This window comes from Sphaerodactylus townsendi, linkage group LG14, assembly GCF_021028975.2.
Source record: "Sphaerodactylus townsendi isolate TG3544 linkage group LG14, MPM_Stown_v2.3, whole genome shotgun sequence".
In the NCBI taxonomy this organism is placed as follows: domain Eukaryota; kingdom Metazoa; phylum Chordata; class Lepidosauria; order Squamata; family Sphaerodactylidae; genus Sphaerodactylus; species Sphaerodactylus townsendi.
The window spans coordinates 32,824,000-32,844,203 of NC_059438.1; the positions used below are offsets into that span (position 1 = coordinate 32,824,000).

General features: G+C 45.3%; 1 protein-coding gene across 5 annotated transcripts in view; it reads right to left on the reverse strand.

Moving 5' to 3' along the window:
* Nucleotides 1–1,274: 1,274 nt before the first annotated feature.
* The window catches only part of PRR5 (proline rich 5), a 52,877-nt gene continuing 33,947 nt past the window's right edge, over nt 1,275–20,204 (reverse strand). For all 5 annotated transcript variants that reach the window (XM_048515809.1, XM_048515814.1, XM_048515811.1 and 2 more), the window contains exons 7-10: nt 16,157–16,248; nt 15,030–15,170; nt 8,994–9,132; nt 1,275–3,268 (exon numbers count right to left, since the gene is read on the reverse strand). In XM_048515809.1, the coding sequence (XP_048371766.1) occupies nt 2,715–3,268; nt 8,994–9,132; nt 15,030–15,170; nt 16,157–16,248 (926 nt within the window). In that variant the 3' untranslated portion in view covers nt 1,275–2,714. The remainder of the gene's footprint in view (nt 3,269–8,993; nt 9,133–15,029; nt 15,171–16,156; nt 16,249–20,204) is intronic.

Below are 20,204 nucleotides of genomic sequence, written 5' to 3' on the forward strand. Positions count from 1 at the left end.
AAGGAGATTGCAAGCCCCTTTGAGTCTCCTACAGGAGAGAAAGGGGGGGATATAAATCCAAACTCCTCCTCCTCCTCCTCCTCCTCTTCTTCTTCTTAAGCCTAAACTTATTTTAACTGTACTATTCAGCATATTTATTTGGCGAAGTAAACAAATTTTAAAGTATATCTGCCTTAGTATTCTTCAAGCAAAATTGTAGTGCACTCAGTATTAGAGGTAGATACAATTTGCTACAGTCTGTGCTATCCTAGTGGAACTTGTCGCAGCTGACCAAAATGGTTGGCGAACGCTTGTTTCCCAATGTGCCCAGTTGCACAGGTGGAACTAAGTGCTGTCCTAGCCCACGCTTCTTGCTTTTTGCAATTTGAATGGCAGGAAAAAATGAAAATTGAAAACAAAAATTTGGTGGTGAAGATTGTGTGTTATCTAAACTTTGTCTTAGAAAGCATTTAATTGTTTTCAAAAGAGAAAATATTTCATAGGCTTTTTTTCAGCGCTCCCCAGAAGTTCTGGAAGTTTCTACAGAGAAATTCAGCATTGCACTTACCTGTAACAGTAGTTTATTGAGTGGGCTTCTGAGAAAAGAGAAACTGCCCCAATCCATCGTTCCAGCCCTGTCCTGCTGAGGGAGAATGGCTTTGGAACAGAAGGAGAAAATCCTTCCTCCTTTTCCACCTCATGAGCAGGAAGGAGCAGCCCAAGACGTTGGCCCAGCCATTTTGTGGAACATGACAGGAAATAGCAGTTGCTTCCCCGCTCCTCCACAACTAACAAAGGCTATTTCTGCACGGCAAGCGAGCGGGAGTGCATCGTTTGCACAACTGGTCCCGGTAGGGGCGCAGGCAAAAGCACGGCAGTGGGTGGAAGGCGCTGCTTTTGAAAAACTTCACTCATGGAGCGAGGTTCAAAAGTGGCGTTTCCGCACTGCCCACGGCTGCAAACTCCTCCCCAGGGACGGCGTTTTTGCCGTCCCTGGGGCGCTGTATTCCGCCCTAAGAAATTGTGAAGTAACTACACACTTGTGCGTGTGTTTGTTGTAAACTGTATTCCCTGGGAAACAAACTAGTGAGAATGCACCTTGGAAGGGAAACCACAGAATTGAATCCCTACTCTGACATATGCCTTAATACTCAGCAGAAACCACCATGCTCTCAGTGGAAACCTCTCTAGCACTAACCAGCATGCTCTCAGTGGCTGTGCAGAGGCATCATTGTATTTCTAACCCCCGCGTCCCCAAAATTAAATGTGTACAAAATACCGACCATGTCACTGGATCATGTCATGAAGCACGCCGCCATTTATTTTGATTCTTTTTCAGTTGTCAAACGGTAAAAGGAGTGCTTACAGGAAGGATGAGGACAATAAAACACACCAGACTCCGCCCTGTTGGCAGCCACAGGTTTGTTTTGCTTTGGGAAAAAAAAACTTCTCTTGTGTTTGAATCCTAAAGAAACGCAATCCGTCAAAGAGCAATCTCTCCTTTTGTGAAACTGAGACGACTCTGGCCATTCAAGAGACCTCACTGTGTGGTGCACAACATGTGCTCAACACAAGTGACGGCTTCCCACGGAGGAGCTGATGAAATCAGTAATGTGTCAAAGGATGAGTCTGTTTGGGGCTGGCTCATGCACGCATGCTCCTCAGAGAATGACTGCCATACCAAGCAATGAATTGCACATGTGAATGAACTGTGACAGGGAGAACTTCCACCTCACCTCTCCTTGAACACAGTAGCTCCAAGTGAAGTTAGCCACCCCCCCGCCCAATTGATTTATTTTATTTATATCCCGGTCTATCCCTTTAGGGTTCAGGGTGGGCCATAAGACTGTGGTGCCTCGCTACGCCCAACCATATCAACCAGACTTTACTGTGATTAACCTGAGCTAGACTAAGTCTGGTTCTCAGAGGGACAAATTCACACTGTCAGCTGTCTTTTAGTTTTCCTTCGAGCCACACGCTGGAAACTGCCGCACGGATGCATCCTAAAAACCTCAACTCGACTGCTTTCTGTGAGGGATGGGAATTCCTTCATGCTCTCAGGGGCTGTGCAAATGACGCAGTTATAATCCATGGCAAAGTTCTTTGTGCCAGGCAACCACCAGTGCTCCTACAGCATAACATCTGCTAAACCCAACCCCTGTTTATGGAAATCACTGGTACTGCACAAGACCCTCCAGCTGTGAAGAAGTATTTCCCATGCCACGTGGGTAGTGGATGAATCAGGCCTAAGTGGTGGAGCAAAAGAAAGAAGATGGTCAGTCTTGTCCAGAGTTGGGGGTGATTCTGTTCACTGGGCAGTGATTCTGTTTACTGTTAACCCTTTGCCTTTGGCCTGCTGAGCAAGTAGCCAGGCAACATAGCAGAGGCAGGTGTCAGGGAAGGTCTGTCACATTACACTGCGGGCCCTCATCCTCCAGCCAAGTCACAAACACCGACTTCCTGTGTTGTGGTGCTCGTACCTGCGATGGGCCTAGCTGCAGTGGAAGACACCTGGCCAAGCACACTGTCTGTCACCTACAGCTAAACGGTACCACCATTATCTACATGTTCTACCAGTCCCTCTAATATCACTATGGTCAGAAGGGCATCCTCTCCCTCAATTTCTGATGATTCAGGTATCTCAGAAGATTCCCTTGCGAGATCAGATACGACAGGTTGTCCTGAATTCCAAAGCTGCTTCTTAAGCAGGAACCACGAATCTCATCCGGACTTCTTCAGAGGACACTCTGCCGGTTCACATCCACATTGTACCCCGACGAACTGGAGCAGCTTTGGCCAAACTCGAGGAAAATTCCATCGGAATCTGACTCTATTGACTCCAAAATCTGGTCCACTATATTCTCAGGGCTGGCAGTAGGGGCTATGGCCATCAAGTCTTGGTCTCGGCCCAGGTCAAATGTCCTGTTCTTGTCATCCCTGGGGTAGGAGAGTCCTTTTGGCGGTTCGTGCGTCTTGAGGTGGCTCATGCACTGCATAGAGCCAGCAGAAAGCCTTTCTGGCTCTCCGGAGTGTGCGTTTTTGGCGGTAGCCATAGAGTTCTTGGAGCCACTGTCCATGATCGTTGTTAGATTGGAGTAGTCCTGTATCTCCAGGCACAGAGTCATCTCAGAGACAGAATGCCTTCGGATGCCGGAGCTGTTGGAGGATGCACCGTCCGTTTCGTACTCAGCTACTGGAGTCAGCAGAGGGTTGTTGTAACTTTTGGATCTCACAACCGGGTTCTTGGCAAGGGTATCTCCTGATTTAGACCGCCGGAAGAATCGTTTTTCTGTTAATAAACACATAAAGCAATTAAAACCTGCACATCGCATTTCTATTGCTACTAGTGCGGCTACAACTAGAGGACAAAGATTTGGCTGGTTATTAGTTTTTTAAAAAAATAAGTGAACTTTGGCCGAACATTTCCCCTGTCACTTCCCCTCCCCAAGTTTACCCCACCCACTCAGACTCCTTCCACTCGTTTCTTGGCAGTGCCCATTCCTTCTAACAATCCCTTCTGCCTTCTAAGATCCTTCATGAGAATCTTTCCTTCTCTCTTCATCACCTCTTCATCAAGATAACCAAGTGAGTAGAAAGCTGAATCCCTTGACTGTTTTGAGTGGCTTGCTGGACATCACAATTCTTCTTCCCCAGATGACTGAACTTTTGCTCCCACCTGATTAGGGAACTAACTTTATGTTAAGGCATGCCAATTGGCCATGCCAGCAGGACCTGATGGGAATTGTAGTCCATGAACATCTGAAGGGCCAGAATTGGACACCCCTGGTCTACCAGGAGACAATAGTGATATTGTGGTTATGGTCTTGGACAAAGATCTAGGAAACCCAGGTTTGAATCCTCCCTTTGTCATGGAAACTTACTGGGTGACCTTCAGCCAGTCATCCACATTCAGCTAACCTATCTCAGAAGATGGAAACCTCTGTGTTAAGGTAAAAGGAGAGCAGATGGTCCACATCAGGGGTCTGCAACCTGCGGCTCTCCAGAAGTTCATGGACTACAAATCCCATCAGCCCCTTACAGCATGGCCCTAGTCCACATGAACACTGCAAGCCATCCCACAGGCCTTACGGGTTGCTGAAATTTCTTTATCAACTGCTGGATTCCCTGGATCTTGTTCTGCCTCTGAAGGCAATGTGCAAGGTACAACAAATCATGTTCTGCACAAGGATCTTAACCCTTATTAGTTGTGTCTTAATTTCTGAGGATACCTCTGCTGCATTCTTTTGCCTCACAAACCCAAGGCCTACATGGATTCTACTTTAAAAAAAGAAAAAAGAAAACAGATCACATCAGCTTGAAGTCACCCATGTGTGTGTTAGAGGACTTTCCAAATGCACCTTCATTTCTTTACCTATATAGAAGACCTCTATAGTCTTCTATCACATTATTTTGTGGAGATGTTATGAGCGGCTTACTCGGACTCCCAGTGATTTTTGCCACGTCCACTTAGCCTAAAGAACAGTGCCACGGAAGAGCCTCCCAGACCGCTCACATTGACCACTAGGTGGCCACAAGCCAATGCTGTCACTTGCAAGGGAGCAAAGCCCTGATGTTTGTCTTGTGAAGTTGACAGGTTTGTTTATTTACTTATTGCACTTTTTAAAAACCAATCTCCCATGTCAAACAGGGCTCAGAAAAATAAACATCAATGAATTATACACGGTTAAAACATATACACTTAAAACTTGAATTCCCTCAGTTTGGCGCCCTTCCTACAAGGGTAGGGCCAAGAATGAAATATAAAAGAACATAAAAAGAGGAGAATAAAAGAGGAGTCATCTTAGATGGACTACCGTTGGTATCCTCAACCAGAGGCCTGGTGGAACATCTCTTGCAACTGTGATAGGTCCCGCAGGGCCCAGGTCTCATCAGACAGAGCATTCCACCAAGCAGGGACCAAAGTCAAAACAGCTCTAACCTTCGTCAAGGACAGCCAGACAACTTTTGGGCCAGGGACTTCAAGTAGGTTGTTACTGGCTGGTAGGTGGTAGCCAGCCTGCCTGCCTGCCTGCCTGCCTGCCTCCCTCCCTAACTACCTTCCTTTCTCTCTTTCTCACAATACTAGAACCAGGGGGCGTACATTGAAAATGCTGGGGTAAGAATTAGGACTAATAAAAGGAAACACTTCTTCACGCAACATGTGATTGGTGTTTGGAATATGCTGCCACAGAAGGTGGTGATGGCCACTAACCTGGATAGCTTTAAAAAGGGCTTGGACAGATTGATGGAGGAGAAGTCGATCTATGGCTACCAATCTTGATCCTCCTTGATCTCAGATTGCAAATGCCTTAACAGACCAGGTGATCGGGAGCAGCAGCAGCAGAAGGCCATTGCTTTCACATCCTGCATGTGAGCTCCCAAAGGCATCTGGTGGGCCACTGTGAGTAGCAGAGAACTGGACTAGATGGACTCTGGTCTGATCCAGCTGGCTTGTTCTTATGTTCTTACTAGCTGAGCATAATGCTCTCTGAGCGATACGTTGGGAGAGGCAGCCCTGTCATGAGAGGAGAAACAACTTTTCTGCGCCTGATGCTAATCTTTATCCTAAATCTTTAACATGGTGCCCACTTTGGAGTTCTTTCACCTTCCTTTTCCCCCTTCTCACAGCTTCTGACTCCCATCTCGTGCAGCCGAGATGAGATTTTCATATTGAGTGCTCCTGCAAATGCTCAACGGCGGCCATTTTAGATTGTTTCCCTCATGTTACGCTCCCGGATCTTCCGCAAAAGCCAGAGCAGAGATTGCGAAGAAAAAAAACCCCAGCAACAGACAAGGAGCTGTGGCTCAGCGGACGAGCTTCTCTTGGCATACAGAAGGCCCCGGCTCAATTCCCGGCATCTCCAGTTAAAGAGTCTGGCAGTAAGTGATGAGAAAACCTTAGCCTGAGATCATGGAGAGAAGCTGCCAGGCTGAGCAGACAATACTGACTTTGATAGACCAAGGATCTGATTCAGAAGAAGTTGGATTTATATCTCACCTTTCTCTCCTGTAAGGAGACTCAACGTAGCTTACAAGCCCCTTTCCTTTCCTCTCCCCACATCAAACACCTTGTGAGGTAGGTGGGGCTGAGAGAGTTCCGAAGAACTGTGACCTGCCCAAGGTCACTCAGCAGGATTGTAGGAGTGAGGAAACACATCTGGTTCACCAGATAAGCCTCAGACACTCAGGTGAAGGAGTGGGGAATCAAACCCGGTTCTCCAGATTAGGAGGAGGAGGAGGAGGAGGAGGAGGAGGAGGAGGAGGAGGAGGAGGAAGAAGAAGAAGAAGAAGAAGTTGGATTTATATTCCACCCCTTTATATTCTGTAAGGAGACTCAAAGGGGCTTACAAACTCCTTTCCCTTCCCCACTCACCACAAGCACCCTGTGAGGTAGGTGGGGCTGAGAGAGCTCTGAAGAACTGTGACTAGCCCAAGGTCACCCAGCTGGCGTGTGTGGGAGTACGCAGGCTAATCTGAATTCCCCAGGTAAGCCCCAACAGCTCAAGCGGCAGAGCGGAGAATCAAACCCGGTTCCTCCAGATTAGATACACGAGCTCTAACCTTAAGCAAGAGTTGTGCACTGAAGACTGAACGGCCACCCCGCTCACCTAGATGGGACTTCAACAGAACAAAGTAACAGCTGCCAAATGAAATACCGACAATTGCTCTTTTACCCACCACGATCTTGAGAGGAAGGGAGAAACACGGGCTTGGAGACGGATGGATAAAGGGAGCAGGTCTGTCTCCGCCACCTGGGAAAACGAAGCTTCAGTTGGTTCAACATGTGGGAGGAAGGCCCTGGGATCTTAGAAAGCAAGAGTCGGGTCACCTTTTAAGCCATCTGCACTTGCTTCCGACATGCTGCTGGACTTAACACAGATGTCACTTACACCAAACCAGCCTATTTTGTGTTCTCTATTCAGACTGGCAGTGTTCTCTATTCAGTGTTCTCTATTCAGACTGGCAGTAGCTCTTCGGAGACTTTGACATCACGTAGTACTCCTTTTCACTGGTGATGCTGGGGACAGAATCTGGGACCATTTGCATGTCAAGCAGATGCTCTATCACTGAGACATAGCCCCTTCTCATAGGTGCTGGTTTTGACCTTTAAAACCCTATACAGCTTGGGCCTGAATACCTAAGGAACAATCCTAAGAACATAAGAACTAGCCTGCTGGATCAGACCAGAGTCCATCTAGTCCATCACTCTGCAACTTGCAGTGGCCCACCAGGTATCTTTGGGAGCTCACATGAAGGTGAAAGCAATGGCCTTCTGCTGCTGCTGCTGCTGCTCCCGAGCACCTGGTCTGCTAAGGCATTTGCAATCTCAGATCAAGGAGGATCAAGATTGGTAGCCATAGATCAACTTCTCCTCCATAAATCTGTCCAAGCCCTTTTAAAAGCTAATCCTCACCTGTTCTGCCCAGTCTAGGAGTTGATATCTGCACAAGGGTGCTTCATAAGAGCCAGCGTGGTGCAGTGGCGTAGCTCTTAGGGGACAGGGGCGTGGCAGGGGCACAGGGCGCACACATACCCCGGGCGCAGTTCCCCCTCGCTACAGCTCTGGCATTGGTATAGTGGTTAAGAGCAGTGGATTCTAATCTGGAGAAGCTGGTTTGATTCCCCACTCCTCCATGTCAGCGAAAGGACTCTGATCTGATGAAATGAATTTGTTTTCCTGCTCCTCCACATAAAACCTGCTGGGTGACCTTGGGCTAGTCACAGTTCTCTCAGAACTCTCTCAGCCCCACCTACCTCACAAGGTGTCTGTTGTGGGGAGAGGAAGAAAAAGAGTTTGTAAGCCGCCTTGAGTCTTCTTACAGGAGAGAAAAGTGGAGTATAAATCCGAACGCTGCTTCTTCTTTAGAGAACGGGTCTTCTCTGAAGTTTGGTTAACTCAGACCCAACATTTTTTCCCCACTGCTTCCCATCTGTGGAATGCCTTCACTCCCAAACTGAGAGGGGACGACATTTCCTAAGGGCCTTCTGGATGTGTTTCATTATCTGCCTGCTCTGGAGGCCTCTGATTGAGATAAAGGGACTTTCCCCTTATTTATTTTTAGGGCAAAATACTGGGAAAGTAGTTTTGTTCATTGATACTTTAGAACTATTTTTATTCTTTTTCTGACCTTATGCTAGTTCTGTAGATTTTATCTATTGCCACAGAGACTTGCTCTGTTGGTTGAAAGGTGGTATAACAGTATAATTTTTGTGATCCCAAAAGAAGATACTCATATTTCAAGGACACCACTACAGTTTCACTTAGCACCCCTCACACCCTGACCACAAAAAAACTTTGTCACATTAGTGATTCCTTTCATGTGTTTTAGGAGGCTATATTAATGAGAAATTCAATATCAAACTTTGCTCTAGCACATGGATCAAAAAATCTACAGAATGAGATCATGTACAGATATGGGAGCCTTGTCTAGAACTGGGAACGGTTTCAAAAAGACAAGGTAATACTGCCCCCCCACCCCGAGGCGTATCAAGGGAAATGGAGCCTGGGGGCAAAATGTGAATTTTCCCCCCTGCCCCCCCCCCCCCCCGATGGCCAGGTCTACTATTTGGAGCTGGAGCTGGCATCCAGGTCTCCCGCTTGGAGCCGGAGCCAGCACCCAAGTCTACTGTCAGAAGCCGACAAGCGCAGCCCAGGCCCAGTACCTCCCCCTCGTGACTGGATAGCGTGCGCCTGGGGACATGCGATACCCCATGTCCCACTGGCAGATACACCCCTGCTTGTCCTCCGCTAATTAGCAGGTGACACTTGTGCATGTGTAGATACCACAGAAAAGAGGCTGGGAGCCAACTACTGGGAGCCAAATAAAAGAGGCTACATGGCCAATTCAGCAGGATAAAGAGTGATAAGGACACAGAGCAATTTTGCAAGTTGAGGATTGGATTAAAATGGGGAACTAGGCAGGGAGGAAATGGGAGAATGAAAGGGAAGGGGAAGCAGGGGCCGGTGGGCTTCGTCTTCCCTCACGAGTCCTCACTGGCTCCCTATGTCTCACCTAAAATACAAGAAGAGTGACTGACGGGCCCCTCATTTGAGTACAAGCCGTAGGTGCCCAAGTAAGGAGAAACAACCTTCTGTATCAGGGATTCCAGTTTCAAGTAGTCTTCAGTCACGCCTTTTGATTCATGAACGCCCTGGAACACAGAGAGAAATAAATGGCACATTAATGCATGAGTCCAGTGATATTTACTACGTGGCTTAGAGAGCCACATCTGCAATTATCATCAACCAAAAGGGTCACACTGCAGGCCCTCTGTGCCATCCCACCGTACACAATCATATAATAATAATAATATAAGATACAACTTTTAATATCAAACATACAGCCATAACCTTTTAAATTACTGTTGCACAGGTTGCTTCTCCTTACCGCCACTGCACCTTGATTGCCTTACCGCTTTCTCTACCCACAGCAGCTCAGGTGAGGGAGAATGTCGAGGCCTCTGGAAACCCAGCGGTCCAAGGAAAAAGGGATGGAAAACCATCACCCCCTCACTGTGGCCAGTTTGTTTTCTCCCTGGATGGCTGCCATAGGTTGTGGCTTTATTCTCTTCACTGCAGCCATCTTGGGTTTTCTGATAGCCAGGTGGGTGTTTCTAAGATGAAAGCACAGAGGCTAAGCAGGATGGTAGGGGAATTCCTGAAGAGGACCCTTTCTCTCTGGCATGATTTGCAGCTCAAGGAATCACCCCCTCACTGTGGCCAGTTTGTTTTCTCCCTGGATGGCTGCCATAGGTTGTGGCTTTATTCTCTTCACTGCAGCCATCTTGGTTTTCTTCTGACAGCTGTGTGGGTGTTTAAGATGAAAGCACAGAGGCTACAGATGGGTAGGGAATTCCTGAAGAGGACCCTTTCTCTCTCTCTGGCATGAGATTTGCAGCTCAAGGAATCACCCCCTCACTGTGGCCAGTTTGTTCTCTCCCTGGATGGCTGCCATAGGTTGTGGCTTTATTCTCTTCACTGCAGCCATCTTGGTTTTCTTCTGACAGATGTGGGTGTTTAAGATGAGAGCACACAGGCTATAGATGGGTAGGGAATTCCTGAAGAGGACCCTTTTCCTGTCTCTGGCATGAGATTTGCAGCTCAAGGCTGCTCGCAATTTATCCACTGTCCAGTACCTGTGGCTATTCATCCATAAGCCCTGCTGGCCAATGGCCTTGTTCATTTTTCTGGAACATGGGGCAGGTGCCACAGCAAGGGGGGGGGGGACAGTGCCCAGAACAGCCACAGCTGGCATATCATTGTATGAAGTTCGCAACATTCATCCATGTAAAAACTAGCAGGCATGCAACGTCCCAAGGTGATCCCAAATCTTAGTGAAGACATACAATAGGCATGAGGATACTGCACTACTTCTAAGTGCCTCTGCACCATACAATAGTTCTTGCAGTGTTGGTCTGCAATAGAATAGTCAAATTTGAATTCAGAGGCACCTTCAAGACTAACAGGGTTTTCAGGGTATGAGCAGGGGTTGAGAAAGTGGGGAGAAAAACTTTATTAGGGAATCAATAAAATTGGAATAATCCTCAAGAGGACTGGGAAATCTCAGGCACTGGACTTACTACAACAGAAGATGGCAAAGCTGTAAAAAGGATGCTCAAATCAACATATGATCAGGCATCTAGGTATCAGCTGTTCCGATCTGTCACCTTCCTGAGAGCCAGAGTGGTGTAGTGGTCAAGAGCAGGTGGATTCTAATCTGCAGAACCAGGTTTGATTCCCCACTCCTCCACCTGAGTGGCGGAGGCTTATCTGGTGAACCAGATGTGTTTCCACACTCCTGTTGGGTGACCTTGGGCTAGTCACAGTCTTCTCTGAAGGGAAAGGAGCTTGTAAGCCACCTTGAGTCTCCTTACAGGACAAAAATGTGGGGTATAAATCCAAACTCCTCCTCCTCCTCCTCCTCCTCCCCCCTCTCTTTAAAGAGGATAGGAAACTAACTCCAAGCCCCACAACTGTCAACAGAACTTGCGACAATAGAATTTTCACTAGCTCAGCTCCTGTTCTTTGATTATTATTAATAATAATCAAGCCTTTACTGGCATACCAAATTACAATAAAACAATTGTCCACAAAAGACAGATAAATATAACAAACATTCAGAGTCTTATCAATAGTGTAGTCCAAATGAACTCATCAAAAGTGGTATTCCCATACACCTCTCCACAGACCAGACTGAAGACCCACCAACAGAACCCAGGCATCACAACAACATACAGTATCAACGCTCCACTATAAAACAGAGTTTGTTGGGGTGGCACCAAACACAAAACAAGGGATAGGGGACAAGGAAATGGGCGAACAATTGATCTGACTCCAATAGGTTGCCACAGCCTTCAATGGTCACACCATCTTTGATTAAACAGTCTACTCCTGCCTGAAGCCTTACACTCCCAAACCTATACAAAACTAGCACTCTTTCATTTCCTTCTCACCTTTGCCTATATTCTGTCAAAACCTGCCTTGCCAGTCATAACACGTTGCTCAAATTATGTCCTTACAATACCCAGAAATTCTCCGGCCGGCTTCTCAACGAAGTGGTAAATTTGAGGCTGGATGGGGGACTCCCATGACATAATAAACCTCCACATAAAAAAATAAATAAAGCCCTGAACAGGAAATGAGATGTCAGGGAGAACGCTTCTAACCTTGCCTTCTCCTCCACCTGGTAGCTTTCTGGAAAGTGGAGACCATCCAATCATGCAGTTAGAAGTGGTATAGCCCAGACACAAACTTTGTGCTGAAAGAACTAGGCATTCAGCCCTCCCCCCCAAAAAAAGATATCTGGGGTATCAGGGGAGAAAGAAAGTAAAAAAGACTGACACAATCTAAATTATTAACCTAGCCATTAATAATTTCTGGGGAACAGAAATCCATTTGCGTTCGCACTCAGCAATATTTTGACATTCATCTCCAGTTATATTAATAGTTGGGAGTTACAGATTTTGTGAAATTGACACAAAATCCTAATGCTTCGCCATATTCTTGCGATAAAGCCTGGGTATATTTAGTGAATTAATGGGTTCTGTTAAATGCAGATCTATATCATCGGCAACCAAGCTGATTTAATGGCAAAGATTCCTTATCTTTGATTTCTACATTAGTTTGAACTGCTACAGCCAGCAGCTCAATAGATAAAATAGACAGGAGTGGAGATAAAGGGCATTTTAAGCCTAGTCACTGTTCTGATGTAAAATTCGGAGGTTCTAAATACCCTTGCATAAAAAGAGGGGGAAAAGAACTAGGTGTTTATGGCTAGAGTCAGATACATCCTGTCAAATTCTTTCCCTCCTATGTTTCTGGTTTCATATGTTCCCATTTTGTTGTAAATCAGAAGAACAATGTTAGTGAAGAGATCGACCAAATACAGAGTTTTTACGCTTGGCATCTTCCCGCCAATTCCTCGCCCAGAAGGTGAAAACCCCGATGCCACCTTGTCTCTAAATCTTACAGTCACCCATTTGATGAGCTACTGTCTAAGAATTCCATAGTCCCTTATTGGCTGCAACTCACTGTTGAGAACAGACGTTCTAAGAATCTGGATATCTGAATACTTTCCCATACACAGAAAAAAAATGTTGTGTGTGTAACCCCCATGCTCAGAATGGGTTGACCCAGAAAGGGGTGGAGACTCAAAGCAGCACGAGGCTGCAGACCTCATGTAGTTGGAGGAGACAAGGCTACCAGACTCGGACCTTGGTTGTATAAGCCCTTAACACCTTGTTAAGGTAACTGCAATATTGTTGGGAACTACTGGGAAGGTAGTTGTTTGTTTTTGCTATGTTGTAAATGTTGGAGTTTATTGTTTTAGGGTTTCTTTTTGTGGTTGTAATGGGTGAGAGTTCTCCTGGAAACCTTCAGCATGTTGAATCCTGTTCATCAAGCCCTTGGAGTCTTCAGGAGCCAGCCAACTTGCAAAGAAGAATTGGACTTGGCAATATCAGTAGACTGTAAATATAAGGACTTGAAAATGCAACCTGAACAGGACCTTGAAATGTTAAATGTTGATGTTTGATGTTAATATGTTAAGAAAGTAAACCATTTTGTTTTTAAAATTTGTTGTTGCAAACTCATTCCAAGATCTGCCCCCACAGAGCCCACAAGCTGAGGTTACATGTGCACATATACAACTAAGCTTTTCAGGAGCAAGACTAGCCTAGTAAGAAGCCAAGGGAATCTAGTTCAAAACATGCAGCAAAAATTTGGCTACGGTTTCAGCCTTGGGATTGTTGAGCAAAAAAGCCATCTTTGCGTTGATAGGAAGATCCGAGAACCCAACCGTGGTTAAGGCAGAGAAATCAGGCCTAAAGCTATTGTACTCAGGGCAGAAGAGCAAGATGTGTTCAAGGGAGTCAATATAAGAAGGGCAGAAAGAACAGTGTCGATCACGCCGAGGGATGTTTGAGAACCAGCTTCGAAGTAGTGATGATGGAAAAGAATTGCATCTTGCTCTTGAAAACGCACATCTGAGTTTATGATTAAGAAGTTGGTTCAGATAACGGGCAACACAGAGCTTTCGGGGAATAATAAGAACATAAGAACTAGCCTGCTGGGTAGTCCCAAAGTACAGGGGGGAACAGGAACTCTGTGCCTCGCTCAAAAGGTATTGATATTCCTGCTCAAATAATTTGTGTTTTTAGTTGAAGATAAATCTTGTTGGCAGTGAGAATAAGCAAGGAGTCCCAAGAAAGGGCCAAAGAGGAAATCTTAACCTTGGTTTCTATTCATATTACTTTCACTGTTCTTTACTGGATTTACTCATCTTCTTTGTCTCTATGTTGTATATGACTAATAAGAACATAAGAAAAAGCCTTGCTGGATCAGACCAGAGTCCATCTAGTCCAGCACTCTGCTACTCGCAGTGATCCACCAGATGCCTTTTGGAGCTCACATGCAGGATGTGAAAGCAATGGCCTTCTGCTGCTGCTGCTCCCGAACACCTGGTCTGATAAGGCATTTGCAATCTCAGATTAAGGAGGATTCAGATTGGTAGCCACAGATCAACTTCTCCTCCATAAATCTGTCCTAGCCCCTTTTAAAACTATTCAGGTTAGTGGCCGTCACCACCTCCTGTGGCAGCATATGCCAAACACCAATCAAGCTTGTTTGGAATATGTTGCCACAGGAGGTGGTGATGGCCACTAAGCTGAATAACTTTAAAAGGGGCTTGGACAGATGCCAAAATGTACAGTAACGTTACAAAATAAAGGTCTCTGAATCTGATCCCGCCTAGTAGTCTTTCACTGAACAAATCCGTTAGAACCATTCCAGTTAGAACCATCTTAGCCCCACCTACAGTGACAATCCCGCTGATCTAGTCCAGACTGAGGAAGTGAGCTTTGGCTCACAAAACCTTGTACCCGAACATTTTTGTTGGTGTTGAAGGTGCTACTGGATTTGAACCTTGTTTTAATACTACAGATTAATACAGCTGTCCACCTGGAACACTTGGCTCCGAATGACCCGCCTAACCATCCTTAACAATGGGTTTTGATATCGCTGTCTGGTCACTTGCGGTTTGGAAACCCATGCGAAATGTAAGAGAAAGCCAGACACGCCCAGGAAAACGACAGGCATCTCTTCACACGAGACATTTAAAGCCATTTTTTGCTTTGTAATCCACACGTAAAACTTGTAAAACTTCCACCAGGCAAAATGTACGGTAACGTTGCAAAGGCCTCGTGGCTGCTTTCTCTTTGCTGTTGATCAGAGGTCTACGCAGCAGCAAAGAGAGGCTCAAAGGCAATTTAATCATCACAGATCCAAATGCAGTACGATTTCCTTTTCTACACAGGAATGTACAGTATTCATTCACTCACATGGGAATTGTGGAGCACTGAAGAACCAGGAAGGGCTAAACCTGCAACCTGCCCCCATGATCCATTTCTGAAAATCAAATTCACACAGCCTAATTTCTTCATCTGCATATCGTGCCATCCAGAAGCGTGCCCTGGTCTTGACTGGCATGGTAGAATAGTGATAAGTAGCTACAGGCTTTTACTACACCCCAAGATCCAGAAAAAATCTATACCTGGAGGATAAGCAGCATCTGAATAATGGAAGGTGGAACCCTCGCTCTGGAACGGGACAGGGCATCTTCCAGTTTGATATTGAGGGCTATAATATTCCTGAAGTGCAAAAGAGCTAGTTGGCGGACAGAGGGCTCTTTCCCCTAAACACAGGAAATAAACAAAAGCTTTCAACAGTTTACAGATTATCTGCTTTCAAATAGTTACATGGAAGTCATACACAGAGCAATCCCAGGCACAGCTACATCGTAAGAACATACGAAAGAGCCTGCTGGATCAGACCAGAGTCCATCTAGTCCAGCACTCTGCTACTTGCAGTGGCCCACCAGGTGCCTTTGGGAGCTAACATGCAGGATGTGAAAGCAATGGCCTGCTGCTGCTGCTGCTGCTGCTGCTCCCAAGCACCTTGTCTGCTAAGGCATTTGCAATCTAAGATCAAGGAGGATCAAGATTGGTAGTCATAGATCGACTGCTCCTCCATATATCTGTCCTAGCCCCTTTTACAGCTATCCAGGTTAGTGGCCATCACCATCTCCTATGGCAGCATCCTTCCATATCTGCTGAAATCTACTGAAATCACATGCAATTCCCAGAGTTAAAAGCATATATTTAGCCCTAATGAAATTAATTGGACTCAGAAGAGGGTATGAATGGATCATGACTTCTACTCTCTGTTTAGATTCTTGCAAGGTGAGACAGAGTAAAAGAACCGAAGCAAAGTTAAGTTGACCCACCAACCCCTTGATGCTAGTCGAAGTGATAAAGGTATTTCTCAAGCCAGATCAGCATCAAAGCAGAACTAAAGGTAATAATTATTTTTCCTACATTATTCCAACGCTACTGGATAAATAAAGCAGGAAGATATGGAGAGACTTTTGAAAGTCAGAATTATTTTCTACGGACATCACAAACACTAAGTAGCGCAGAGAGAAACTACCTATGTACACAATCTGATTTTGAAAGTTTCCCTTTCCACATAACTTGTATAACCAAGCAACAATCCACTGCCTACTGTAGCAATGAACTCAGCTATGTCCCACTACGGATGTCTGACAATTTGTGGTCATCTGTGAATAAGTCAGCAGAGTTGTTTCCATGGGGTTTTCTGGATTATACAGTAATATGTTACCTGCACAGGGTAGAATATGGCCTGAAGCATGGGCAAAACATCACAAAAAAAGAAATCCCAAGTTTCAGCCAAGGTATCCAAAAGTTTCTGTCCTAGAAATAGAAACAAATCAAAAATATTTAGTCAACGAGCAGAGTAAAGACCAGTTTGAATGAGACCGGTACACACGTGGAAAATTGGAGTAAAAAGTACTCTGAACTTGTTCAAAAGCACCTAAAGAGAACAGATTCCTCCCTGATTACCACTTTTGAAGAGACAGTCATAAAGTAACATATGTATGTAGCTTAAACTACATTCAATGTATTTTATATGTGATCATGGTAACCCAGAATATGTGCTAGTCTTTTCACTTCCAACTGCAGGCGAGGTACAAATTATTCGACATAAAATGTGCTGGTAAACCAATTTGTTACCTTGGAATTAAATTAACTCATCCAACTAGCATGACCTGTCTCAAATCCGGAGAAGGTCTCTAGAAGCTAAAAGAACCACTGCTACATGGAGCAACTGCCATCTGTTTCCCTTTGTTGACTGCTTTTAAGGAACCAAAGAATTGGCAGAAGTTTCTGACTGACCAACTGGCAAGGGAAAAGGACACAGGTACAGCTGCAGCTCAAACCTGTTGCTCCGCTGATGTATACAATTACTATCAAGCTACTGAATTTAGCTAGCTAGGTTAGTCATTCACACAAAACAAGACTGATGCTTAGCTACAGCTGTGTAATTTCAATTCCATCAGAAAGCTCTGTTGGTTAGGACAAAAACACACAGGGATGACAGAAGGAGACTTAAGAGTACTGAATAGCAATTAACGATAAACAAAAAACACAGCTAGTCCTGTTGCTTAAGAACACAGACACACAAACTTCGATATTTACTAACTTACTAAGTGAATTGGAAAGTGACATTAAGTGTACCACTGTCTAAACAACTATGAACATATATAAATACAAAAAGTTACAAAAAGTCCAACCGCTAACAATATACATATACAGAAAATACAATTGTATGCAAAGGGACAATAAGATCTAGGAATTCTTTATGTTTTTATTGTGTAATGAAACACAGATTGAATTCAAAGATACAGTCCTTTACTGTCAGCATACATGAAGGACTTAGCGGCTACAATAGCTATACCCCATCTTTAGGAGTGCAAAAATATCCAGAATAAGGCATTCTAAAACGCCATTCTCGATAATGAGACGTTTTCATGAGCTCTTCCTCAGTAGAATGCTGTGACCATTAGGTACAGTAATCATTCTCTGCGATTGGGTAATTCAATGCCACATCAATACAGCAACTTTCAACAGTTCCTAAAGCACAGGACACGATCAGGTGTAGCATCTTAATTTTTAGCCTTCACTGGAATGTGAATGGTGCTGTTTCTTCCAATCAGGAGAATTTTTCAGCCTTAGGGACATAGCTGATAATCTGCAGAGATGGAAAGATCTCTCACGGTGCTGAGCCTGGGTGCTACATGTATTTGTGCGTGGGGGGGAGGGGTCCTCATATCCTTGGGAGAATTTGGGCTCATAGCCCCCTGGTCAGAGCAGGCAGGCTTAGGAAAACATTCTGGGCTTAACAGTCCTCAAATGCACAGCAATTGGGCTCCCACACTAAGCAAGAAGAAGAAGAAGAAGAAGAAGAGTTGGATTTATATCCCCCCTTTCTCTCCTGTAAGGAGACTCAAAGGGGCTTACAAACTCCTTTCCCTTCCCCCCCACAACAAACACCCTGTGAGGTAGGTGGGGCTGAGAGAGCTCCGAAGAACTGTGACTAGCCCAAGGTCACCCAGCTGGCGGGTGATGGAGTGCACAAGCTAATCCGAATTCCCCAGATAAGCCTCCACAGCTCAGGCGGCACAGCAGGGAATCAAACCCGGTTTCTCCAGATTAGAGTACACCTGCTCTTAACCACTACGTCACTGCCGTGGCTTTACTCCCTTGCTTCCCAATCTGCAGATGGCAAAGAACTTCAGTACTACAGGGGGATGCAAAAAAAATTGTGCCCAGTTTTACGGCCTCAGCCAAAGCCTCTGAGCCCAGCCAATTAAAAAGGGGAGGAAGGAGGAGGAACACAAACACTACAAAACAATGGGGTTTTTTTTTACTCTGGTAAAACAGTCAGCCAGGGCCCAACTGGGAATCACTGAGGGAAACCCCTCCCATTGGGGGGGTCATCAAAACCCAAGGACCCTGACTGGAACTCCACAGAAAGTGCTTTCCCTACAGGGCACATTTTGGAGGGGGAAAAACAGGTGCAGGGTGTCAGTGAACGAATGCTGGCAGCGAATCAGCCTCTGCAGGTTTTTCATGAGGTTATTTAAGAACGAGTTGAGGAAAAAGTAAACAGCCCCCTTGGAGACTTTAGTTCGCTCAGCTGATGAGCCACAGAAATTTGCTTTCCTTGTTCACTAGGGAAGAACATGAAATTACCATTGAGGCAACAACAGGCTCTGTTGTTATGGCTGTTGGTGAGAAAGAGGTGTTTTCCACACAGGGACGGGCTTCTATAAGGGTCCCTGCTGTTGCTGTGGTGGTTAATATTGCACAGCAGATTTCCCAAGTAACTTTATTTTAAAAAGTCAGATATTTAATAAGTATTATATTAATATAATGTTATAGTAGAATATGCACCAGATTCTCTGAATTCCCAGCTTTCATTTTAAAAAGCCTCTAAGCCTATTTTGTTGCAGAAATCCCCCTTCCCTCTCTTCCCTTTCCTTCCTTCTCAGTCCTAGACTCTTTCCTCTTGGAGTGGTTGAAAATGTTACATGTCTGGTGGCCTCCCTATTACCATCTGTTGTCATGTTGAAATATAGTCTGCTATTTTATAGAAGATAGTCAGAGCTCCATCTTATACTGGGTCGTTCTGGCTAGATTAGGTATGTATGGTTTTAATCGTATGTTTAAAATGTATTTATACTAGATTGTTCCAGCTAGGTTAGATGTATGGTTTTAATCACACGTTTAAAATGTATTTATAGATATAGAAGAGAAGAAGAAGAGTTTGAATTTATATCCCCCCTTTCTCTCCTGCAGGAGACTCAAAGGGACTTACAATCTCCTTGCCCTTCCCCCCTCACAACAAACACCCTGTGAGGTAGGTGGGGCTGAGAGAGCTCCGAGAAGCTGTGACTAGCCCAAGGTCACCCAGCTGGCATGTGTGGGAGTGTACAGGCTAATCTGAATTCCCCAGATAAGCCTCCACAGCTCAGGTGGCAGAGCTGGGAATCAAACCCGGTTCCTCCAGATTAGATACACGAGCTCTTCTACGCCACTGCTGCTCCTTTTATGTTATATAGATTTATGTTGTAAGCTGCCCGGAACCAGTTCACAGGGAATGGGCGAGTTATAAAACAAATCAATCAACAAATAAAATCTGTCCGTGCAAGGAAAGGGGCAAAAGAGTCCTCACTCTTTTTGTAATGGTGGATATTCAGAGAACTGGATGGTCTAACAGTATAGTGATATAACACTATTAAATCGCCGAGTAAAACAATGAAATGTAAAACCTTCTGCAGTACTGAAGGGAAATGACTGCCATCAGGGGAACGGAAGCTATGGAGGTCTCCTGCGGAGCTTTTCCACCCAAACAGCAGCCTCCCCGGCTTTGCTGTTGTCTTTCCCAAAACTTGGAGGAAAGCGGATTTGAGAAAGAAATCCTGCGGAAACCCTGTGAAAGTGAATGAATGCATCTTGATGTTGTACTGGACAGAGGCATAGCAAGGGAAAATGGAGCCCGGCGCAAAATCTGAGTTTTGCTGCCCCTCATGCTCATTTGTGTTTTTTGTATTTTTAGTGTTTTTCCAGTTTTTGGCCTGCAGGGGGCGCAATTTCTAGGCTAGCAGCATCAAAAATTCAGGATATTTTTAGGAGACTACCCTGATGATACCAGCCAGGTTTGGTGAAGTTTGGTTCAGGGAGACCAAAGTTATGGACTCCCATCTCCTATTAACTCCCATTGGAAACAATGGGGGATGGGGAACCCCCTTTGGGAGTCCATAACTTTGGACCCCCTGAACCAAACGTCAACTAACTTGAGATCC